Raw genomic sequence first — 10,468 nt, 5'->3', positions numbered from 1 at the left:
AACTTTTTACTATTTAAAATGTTCATTGAAGGCTGATCCCCTTCAACTTAGGGCAAAGTAAAATAAGGGTAATGCATTATAAGTAGAAAATTTGGTACTGAAGGACGTCCTATCTATCATAAAAAATATACAGCGATGATATTTTTATAAAACTGACTTCAGGGAGCTAGCCACGCTTCGCACATTAATTATATAGACCTTTTACTTTAAAATGCACAATTTTTGCTTAGAAAGATTTATTATATTTTACCTCTCGCTAAAGTATTCAATAAACGTCACTTGGAGAATTTTTGAATGAAATTAGAGGGTTTATGACTGTTTTATAGTCATTTTTAAATGATCAAGGCGTTAAAAAAAGGCAAAAGTTGGAAGGTTATTGAACGTATTTTAGCACTGCACTACTAAAAACTTATGTGTGCGGGCAGGAAAGATTCTAAATCAAACTAAAATGTTTCTAGATGCTGCTGTGAATAATATATACACGTCCAAAAACAAAAAGGATTTCAAATGGAAACTTTACTTTACGACTATATGAATTACACTACTTCCATACTTGATCAATGGTTTTCCGGCGCTGGTTATCTTTCCCTTAGATGGCGCCACAGAAAAATGCGGTCCCCTTCGGAACTAGCTCGCGCATTATCATTACGATTTTACCATAGCACATATAAACAAATCGCTGTCATATGCACACGTGAAACATGCCGGAGACTTGCTGTTGCGTACCTGGTTGTAGTAATAGAGGTGGACATGCTTTCCCATCAGATCAAACGAGACGAAAATCATGGATTCATGCAATTAGACGAGGGGAAACACGTTTCCAGAGCTGGGAACCTTCTGCCTATGCCGTTGTGTGCAGATCGCATTTCAAAGAAAGCGATTATTTAGCAGAGACTGTTCACGGTAAAATTCTTTAAAAATCTTGTGTATTTCTTAATATTATCACAAATCAGTTCATTTTACATAAATTTATAATGCAGAAGATTAGTTTAGATAAAATGTTAAAAATGTAGGTATGAAATCGATAAAATTAAAGCATAGAATATATAAAATGTTAGATTTCGCGGATTACATTTTTGAGGTTTTATTATTTTTTTTCAGTAAACTCCCGTAATTCTTTTATTTATGTTTTTCATTTCTCATGAACCAAAAATAGTTAAATTATATATATGATCGTAAACAACAGCTCTTGACATCAAATGCCAAGCCAGTACACCCCGCTGATTTGCACTATCGGAAACATGCCATACATTCGTAAACAACTGCCCTGTGTAAACATCTGGCATCGTAAATTTCTCTGTTCAATGAGACCACCTGTTGTTAATGAAGTCTTCTACTGCATTTGCTAATTACATATTAGTCTTATCCTCTAAACTGATTATCAAACAAAGATATATTAGCATCTTCAGTCTAACTTACTTAAGTCACTTATATGTAAATTTTTTTTTTTTTACAAATACACATGTTCATATTAATCATTAAATGTTTTCGATACTGAAAGGATAAAAACTTTGAAATATTTATTTTTTGCTTAAAAATATCAATATTATTTTCAGGAAATACACCTTTAAGTAAGAGGTTACGGAAAACAGCAATACCCAGCCTTTTCCAATGGGCAGATCCAACAAGCCCAGCTGTACTTGCTAGAGCTGACAGAGCTAGGACAAGGGGTGTCAAAAGAAAATTAATAGAAGATATTGCATCTACAAGTCAAAGTTCAGAAGAAGTATTTTTTGATGACATTAATATTGTAGAGGAAACTATCAGTGATTACAGCAGTAGTCTTAATGAAAATATCTCGAGTCAACATGATGATCAGCAAACAGTTCGTCAAAATGTAGGAACACAAACGCCAACATTTCCCCCAATGTGTATTGATAACTTTGAAAAGGATTATGCTGGTATTCATTTTTACACTGGTTTGGAAACAATCTCTAAATTTTATTTTGTATTAAGAACTTTAGGTCCTGCAGCTTATTGTTTAAATTATGTATATCACCAAGTCACAAATATCAGTGTCCCAGATCAATTTTTTCTTGTTCTCATCAAATTGAGGCGACACAGAACTAATTTTGAATTGTCAAGATTATTCAGTATTTCGGAAAAAACTGTATCGAATATATTCTATACTTGGATTCTATTCATGTCCAAACAGTGGAGAGAAGTTGACATATGGCCACCTAAATCCCTTGTGAAATATTTTTGTCCCTCTGATTTTAAACTAAAGTTTCCTAAGACTCGAGTGCTAGTTGATGGAACGGAGTGTCCTATCAAGAAGCCAAAACAACCAAAATCCCAGCAAGCTACGTTCTCAACATATAAAAATAAGAACACAGTGAAAATTCTGGTTGGTGCAACCCCTGGCGGCTTAGTTTCTTATGTATCTTCTGCATATGGTGGTTCTACAAGCGACAGACAAATAGTGGAACGTAGCAGTTTGTTGAATTTGTGTGATCCTGGTGACTCTATCATGGCTGATAAAGGATTCAATGTGCAAGACATGTTTGTTCATAGAAATATTCAGATAAACACACCTACATTTTTTAAGAAAAAGAATAGAATGTCTCGTGCATCTGTAGTTCAAGACAGAAAAATTTCAATCAAAAGGGTGCATATTGAGCGAATCATTGGTCTTGCTAAAACTTTTAAAATTTTAACTGAACCTATGAATAGCTCAGAGACAAAGCTGTCCTCACATATAACTTTTGTGTGTTTTATGTTATGCAATTTTAAAACTTGTATTGTCCCATCATATGCATAGTAAAGTAAATAAATTATTTTCATTACATATATACAATATTGGGTTTTATATTTGATGTTGGCTTTTCAAACTTGGTGCATCATTGTAACAATAAAATTGAAAAAAAAATTGAATGCATCTTAATCTCTCAAATTTATTTTGAACAATGACAGTCTTCATAAGATTTGAAATAATTTTTTTCTAGAACAGCAGTCCTGAAATGATTTTCATAGAAAATATTCAGTTTTCTTATCATCTCTGAAATAAAATTATCATTTCTTTGAATTGGGAAAAATAAAATATCGTTGAATGTATATACAATAAAGTAACATATTTTTTTCTCTGCACAAAAAAGTTGTCCCTGAACTTGATAGTAATAATCATGGTTTTTGTCCAATGAAAATTTGCCGTCATTTTGTCTTATGTATGGGACTGTCTGTCTGGAGATCATTTCGTTCCTTGCAACATAAGGGCACTTCACTTCCACAACAGTGTCTTCGTCGATGATTCCATCCGGTGAAGCGGCCAAATACGGATTTGTAAGGCTTACACATATTCCTGTGTCATACACTGTATGTCCAGTAATGTCTTGGAATTTTTTTATGGCAACTTTTTTAAACTTTTGACCATGGAGAATCGGTGCAGAATGAAGTTTGCGTTGTTTCGTAACAAGTGTCTCTGCTAATTTTACTTTGTCTGTTCTATCAGTCATTTTGCAAATTCTGCCAAACACAGAAGCGTGCAGACGCTTGCATCTTTCTTCATGCCACATATTGCATGCAGCCTGTTTTGCTGTATTTAAATTCAGAATTCGTGCTTCTTCTTCTGTAATCTGTGAAACATTTATTTCATTTAAATACGCATAGCTTCCTTGAAGAGAAAAGTAGTCATGGTCCACATCAATGCCCCTCATGTTTGCTGGAGGGAAAGTTTGAAATATAGGGGTCTTGCTTACTCCTGGATATGAAAGGCATACATTCTGGAAGTAAGACTTGTATCCTAGATTATTCCTATACTCGACTGGCCTAGGATCAAATCCATCTGCGAAATTACAAATTTCATCACATCCAGGCATGTCCAGGTTATCCGCTTTCATAGGGGTTCCTCTATGTGGCCTCACTCTATGAAACGTTTGCAGCCTTTGTGTGCATGTTTGTTCGGTTTTCACAGATCCGTGTGTTTTGAATGAAAGGCATGCAAACAGTGCTGTGCATATATGTTTACAGTGTGCTAGAGGTCCCATTCCTGCTGCACACTCACACTGACATTCTGCAATATTGCCATCATTTTCCATTACAATATCTATAGTATAAACTACAGACTTTGACATCTCTGCTCTAATGGCACTCCTAACATACCATAGGGCATTGTTTTCAGTGGTACGGATGTACTTGATAAATCCATCGTTGTACAAATTCTTCGCTTTGGATTCTAAATTTTTATTGAACTGTGCCAAGTATGTTGTAATATTATCCATATTGCACCCAGGAAAATTCTTGTCACTGTTCAGATCTTCATATTTTTGAGGATCAGGTAGGACCATCACATAATCTTGAGCAGCAGTAAGGTCTGTCCTGGAGCAGTGAGCATTGCGTGTGTATGCCTCAAGCCTGTATAAAAACAAATAAGCTGGTGTATAACATTGATACATATCATGTGCCTATTTGACTATTTTTCTACAAAAAAAAATTAACCAGGTTAACCATTGTTTTTAAAATATATTTCAGAGAGGCATATATTTGAAAAATTGCCAGAAAATCATAAAATATTACGTATATTTTTAATTTATGCCCCGTAGAAAAAATGCCTAGGAAATTCGGGTTATATCGTTAAACCAGCTAGTTAAGTTCAGCAATACATTTTGTCGCGTAAAATTATCAACTGAATTCAATAATTGTCTTTTCTATATTACATCTTCCTTACTTCTTGCTGAATTGAATAATCAAGTCAGTATTTTAAGTAAAACACGAATCATTGCTATGTAAAACATTGTTATGTTGCGTACATACCTTTCTACAAGCTCTCTTTTTCGTCCCGATTTTTTTGCACCAAATTTTTCGAGTTCCTTTCGTAATTCAGGAATAGTCATTGAACCAAAATTAGTTGCCATTGTAATGAATTTCCACTTAAGACAATATAAAACACGTTCGCTTTCTTTAAGAATACTGATACTGATAAGATGAAGAGATGCCATTATCAGCTGTTTTGTGTTGGACCGTATTTTCCTGTGGCGACCTCTCACGGTGCAAGATAAGATAACTCACTCCGGTTCCCCATTAGTCACGCAGACATTTATTTTAAGTTTTCACTGAAATCCAAAAGCACAAAACACATTATACAAGAAAAATATCATGATATACATATTCAATTTCAACGTAGAAAGAAGACGAGGAAAGTCTAAAGAAATCTAAGTTTCTACTATTCTGAAAAAATTAAAGTTTTGAAATCTGGTTGTCATGTCACAAAACTTCAAGTGATTACTCCGTGAATCCTATGGCCTCATTGTAAACATCGTTGTAAATTACAAAATTTTAATAAAGGGACGTCACTTTTTTTTACATCCTAGTAAACAAAAGATAGGACTTTGTTAAGATGTTGGTCAAAAGTTCTGTTCCGTGTGCTTAACATGCATCTTTTTAGCATCTCTTGGAGTATTTTAGACTGGAAAACCTATCTTGACGTAGGAATTCCTAAAAAATAACTTTGAAGTTTTGTTCTAGATATCAACAGAGAGGCAAATGCGATTGCCATATTTTGTTGCGTAAATATTTCTGGATTGTCCTGGTGCTCCAACAGATACATGTAATATCGACCTTCTTACAGTTATTACTGATATTATCATGACAGTTTTATTATCATGAGAAATATTTATTTTAAAATCTCCATTTGCTACAAAATTTTGGGGCAAGCCTTATTTTATTCTAATTTTATCATGTAAATTTGTAATGAAAAATGATGTGGGCAAGACTACTCAGTATCTTTTAAACTAATAACTATTAAATGAAATGATGCACCTATCTTCATATACAGAAGGCAGCACGCTGTCTGGATTTTCTGTGTTTGTATCAGATACAGAAGACTGGAGGTTAGGCACTCGCTGCTATCATCACGACATACAACAAATACCACCTAATGAGGTCACAGTAGACTGTGTCACATCCGGTCGTTACGTCACTGTTTACAACACAAGGAACATGACTTCATTTCCAGGTATTTCCGAGTTTTCATACATTAATATTTGTGAAATTGATGTGGAAGGTAAACGTCTTTCTTAGGTCATTTACAGATTCAAATTCTCAAATCATCTGCATAATTATAAAGAATATAATATACACTAATTTACAATTTTGATCTTTCCTTTTCATTTGAAAGAAATACCTAAATGCTGCAGTTGAAAAAAAGTGTAAAAATCATTAACAATAAGAAAAGAAAAGGGACAAAGTTGAAGTTTTTGTATGACAAAAATATTCAATTTTTAAAAATAAATGCATCTCATAATAGCCTTAAAACTATCATATGCTTTATTTTCCTTGATAATTGAAAAGTAAAGGTTCTGAAATTTTTATCTTATAATAAATGAAAGAAGTAAGTCTCTACTTTATCTTTATGTTTGAAACTGAACTGAGTGTGCGTTCAGAAATTTATATATGTACGTATCTCTTTATACAAGTCTTACCAGATGTTTTGTACAAACGTAACATAAGCTTGCAAACTATGTCAGTGGACGAACTCTTACAAATAATAAACGAAAATTTTATTTTAGTGGTCTTTAAGCATCAAGAGTAGAGACGTTATCGATTTGATATGATTTGATATTTATTGTTGATAGTGTTTATTAGCTCACTTCAGCCTTTTGTATATTCTGATTACATGAAGGTTGTGAATTTGGTCTTTATGGAGTTAACTGTAAAAAGTGTCCGAAGAACTGCTTGAATAACTCATGCCACAATCAAACTAGACAATGTATTGATTGTATAGCTGGATACATTGGAGCTAACTGTGAAACAGGTATAGTATGCTTATCCTCTTATCCACCTTAATAATCGATATAAATGTTTGTTTTTTTAAACCCAAGACAGGAGTGAAAAGGACTTTCAACCGGGATCTTGTTCGAAGGAAATACTAAAAGTTTCGAAATATACAGGGTTTGATGAGAAAATAAATCTCTCAATTAAACTTATGGTCATAATATTTCATGAGTGTTAGCTTTTTACAACGGATATTGCTTTTTAAATCTACATTGATGGATGAGTCAAAAAACTTAACGAATGAAATATTATTTAAGTTTATAGAATTTTTTTAATGAAATGTATTACAAACATAAGTATACTGCTGTTGAAACTTTTCTTATAGAACTCAAGAAGGTAAACGTCTTTTAAGTCTATAATCTCCATGCAAAGCAAAGGTCTACCATCGGATACTAGTTTTTTCCCCCACTTCTGGGAAAATTCTCTAGAATTACAGCCAATTTTCATATCCTGTGTTGAATGTATAGAATGATAAATTCTCATGACTATGAGGTTTTTAGTGAAGCTTTTTTTCATGCTTAGATTACAAACTGTATCAGAAAATTTAAACTCAGATATTATGACATACAGCAGTATCATAAAACGAATATCCACTGGTTGTGAGTTGAATACTATATACAGGGAAATATTCGCTGCAGTTTTATTTTTGCCCCCATTCGGCCTTGTTAAAAGTGGGTGAATTTAAAACGGGGTGAATTCAAAGAACACAGTATAAATTCTTAAACAGAACTGTGACTTGGCGAATTTGAAACGGGGCAAAATTGTTAGAAAGTGTAAAACGGCGAAAATAACACTGTTTATTATACTTCTGTGAATTTGTTCAATATAAAAACATGACGAATAAACATGCTATCTTTTCCAAACAGCATCTACCGTGAAATAGTTTTTGTGCTATCTGCCCATGGTGAAATAGTCATCAAACTAATCACCGGCAGCATTCTGTTTCCCTCGCTTTTCATCTCGAAAAACTTCTGGCTTTATACGGATTGTGACGCGTATATATTATGACGTAACAGAAGTTAAGTCAGCATCGGTATAATATGGAATATCATAATTGTCTGTACCCTGGACTCCCAAAAGTTAACAAAAGTTAAGTCAGCATCGGTATAATAAAACACCTATTTACTGACTATTCGGACAATAGCAAGTTTATCGTCCCCCTCGAAAGCAAACTATTTCCCTCGGCTTCGCCTCGGGAAATAGTTTGCTGTCTTGGGGAACGATAAACTTGCTATTGTCCTCATAGTTAGTAAATAGGTGTATAATGCAGTTTCTCATTCATCAAACCTTAAACGGGAACTGTTTGTCTCGCGGGTTTGATGAAAGAACTATCCCACTCACAAACCACGGGTAAGTGTATACATGTACTTTATTACACACTTAATAATAAATACAGGTTTTTTGCATATGCGATATGGCTGACGTCACAATAGCCGTATCAACCCTGCAGGACTGATATGGATTTGCGGGGCTGATATCCGTATCAGCCCTGCAAATCCATATCAGCCCTGCAGGGCTGATACGGCTATTGTGACGTCAATATCACACCCTTAGTAAATTAAACCACAATAACAGTACTTGTGTTCATACACAATTTTTGGTGCGTTCATATTCTCTTAATTTTAACTTTTTGAAAATCTTAATTTACAAATACATGTAATACTATAGAATATTTTCAAATGACGGATCAAGTGCATTGAAATAGAAGTAGAAACAAACCCTAATCTTATGAGACATTAGACTATGTACATGTATGTAAGACGTCTATGCATGATTATTTACTTACTTTCTTCTCAACTGAATGTGTTCTGTATTTTATTATTAAGTATGTAATAAATATAATAAAACATACCCTTTTCCACATCACATCCTGTATCAGCCCTCGACCAATATCAGCCCTCGGGCCTTCGGCCCTCTGGCTGATATTGGTGTCTCGGGCTGATACAGGATGTGATATGGAAAAGGGTATGTATTATTCTCTATATATATCAGGGTTTAACTTAGATATATCTGAACAATTCCAGTTTTCAAAAGTTATTTTACAAAAAACCTTTGTGTAGAAAACATAAAAAAAAATTCTTCCTCCTTGGAGTGCTATTCTTATTTCTATATTGATGTCAGTGAATCTTCACCTTGATAAAAACAGCATTTTTAAAAAGTACTCTGCAGTATTGTCTATATAAAATGTTACTTTTAAGAGAGAGAGAGAGAGAGAGAGAAAGAGAGAGAGAGAGAGAGAGAGAGAGAGAGAGAGCTTACATATTGTTCCCCACAAAAATTTCTTATGCATTTACATTTTAACTTGTGTCTTTCTTTTTCGATTTAGCATGTACTCCTGGTATATATGGTCAAGGAAGTGATTTCATATGTGGTAACTGTGTTGATAACAGTGTATGTAATAATATGAATGGCTTTTGTCCTGGAGAGTGTTCTCCTGGATGGAGGGGAGATAAATGTGATCAAGGTATGTTTCATAATCAATGAATGAATCCCTATTAGTTAATTGACCTTTTCCGTAATTTGATTGTATGTCATAAATAAACATTCAATATTTAAATATTCAGATGGAATACGGTCAGTCATTTGCTTTTTTTTTTTTTTAGAAACTTCTTCATTAACTAGTATACCGGGTTATTACAAGAATTATTACTTTCATAGTGTGTGAAATTGGATATTTTGGACTGAATTGTAAGTCGCCATGTAGCATCACTAACTGTAAAGACAGTACATCATGTGACCATGTGACCGGAGGATGTCAAATAGGCTGTGTTGAGGGTTGGGTCGGGACGACCTGTAGTGGTAAGGCCCTTTAGTATCTATTGAACAGATATTGATATGAACGAGATTATTTTTTTACTGTTTTATTAAAGGCGGTTTCAAAGGTCATTGATTTCCATGCAAATTACTTATTTTATATGAAAAAAATAAACTCTTGTAAAATCACAGCGGCATGATTCTATTGAATTCAATACATTACAATAATGGATTAATGTCGCTAGTTATCTGCTTAATTTCTTTTTAAAAAACAAGCAAACAAAAAATTGGCAAATTTGTTTCAAGCTAAGATGAAAAACATTCAACATTTCTAATCATTACATTTTTTTAATTGACCAATATGTTACATGTTGTGAAGGTGTCAATATGATAAATGACTTTAGAACAGGCCACAAGAATAAAAAAGATATCATAATGTTTATCATAGAGTGTGATGGGCGCTTCTATGGAGAAGAATGTAGAATGACGTGCAATGAATACTGTAGGGAAAAGGCTTTGTGATCCTTCAAGAGGTCAATGTCATGGCTGTGTTGATGGCAGATCCGGACTCTTTTGCGAAACAGAAGTTGTAGAAAATAATCCCTTAACAGGTATATGTGCATGATTTATTCTCTTTATTTACCAAAATAAAAAAAAATTGTTTATAATCGATCATATCCTTTTTTGGTGGATGGGGAGGAGGTGTTAGTTTATTAGTTAACATTTTGAATACCACTCTTTTAAAATATTTTTGACAAACATTGTCCAGTAAACTAATTTTTGTTCTATATCAAGCAAATCTTACAATAAATGTTTGACAGATCTTTATACATTAAAATACGTTTCAATACACAAGCAATACACAAAGGAAACATTTTTAAACATATTCAGCTGTATAATTAGTTCCAAGAATATCATCATTGCATTAAAAATCAGATGGGCCGAG

The 10,468-nt window shown here is 33.4% G+C and overlaps 2 protein-coding genes across 2 annotated transcripts; one reads left to right on the top strand and one right to left on the bottom strand.

Annotated features, from left to right (window-relative positions):
- Positions 1-565: 565 nt before the first annotated feature.
- Positions 566-2,763, top strand: LOC134259795 (uncharacterized). The gene is made up of 2 exons (XM_062742397.1): positions 566-903; positions 1,557-2,763. The coding sequence occupies exons 1-2, from the start codon at positions 702-704 to the stop codon at positions 2,759-2,761; spliced, it is 1,407 nt and encodes a 468-aa protein (XP_062598381.1). The 5' UTR covers positions 566-701; the 3' UTR covers positions 2,762-2,763.
- A 131-nt stretch (positions 2,764-2,894) lies between these two features.
- Positions 2,895-4,970, bottom strand: LOC134259793 (uncharacterized). The gene is made up of 2 exons (XM_062742396.1): positions 4,750-4,970; positions 2,895-4,350 (listed from the first exon to the last, which is right to left on the bottom strand). The coding sequence occupies exons 1-2, from the start codon at positions 4,932-4,934 to the stop codon at positions 2,895-2,897; spliced, it is 1,641 nt and encodes a 546-aa protein (XP_062598380.1). The 5' UTR covers positions 4,935-4,970.
- Between the last annotated feature and the right edge of the window lie 5,498 nt (positions 4,971-10,468).

The sequence above is a fragment of the Saccostrea cucullata genome, unplaced genomic scaffold (genome assembly GCF_032062105.1).
Source record: "Saccostrea cucullata isolate Sc308-1 unplaced genomic scaffold, CSIRO_AGI_Scuc_v1 ctg940, whole genome shotgun sequence".
NCBI lineage: Eukaryota > Metazoa > Mollusca > Bivalvia > Ostreida > Ostreidae > Saccostrea > Saccostrea cuccullata.
This window is presented reverse-complemented; position numbering and strand designations above follow the sequence as displayed.

What these genes read in the sequence shown, in the direction of transcription:
- LOC134259795 (XM_062742397.1), top strand. Translation starts at nt 702, where the DNA reads ATGCCGGAGACTTGCTGTTGCGTACCTGGTTGTAGTAATAGAGGTGGA. An exon ending in TTTAGCAGAGACTGTTCACG is followed by an intron (nt 904 to 1,556) that starts GTAAAATTCTTT and finishes TATTATTTTCAG; the next exon opens with GAAATACACCTTTAAGTAAG.
- LOC134259793 (XM_062742396.1), bottom strand. Translation starts at nt 4,934, where the DNA reads ATGGCATCTCTTCATCTTATCAGTATCAGTATTCTTAAAGAAAGCGAA. An exon ending in AAAAGAGAGCTTGTAGAAAG is followed by an intron (nt 4,351 to 4,749) that starts GTATGTACGCAA and finishes GTTTTTATACAG; the next exon opens with GCTTGAGGCATACACACGCA.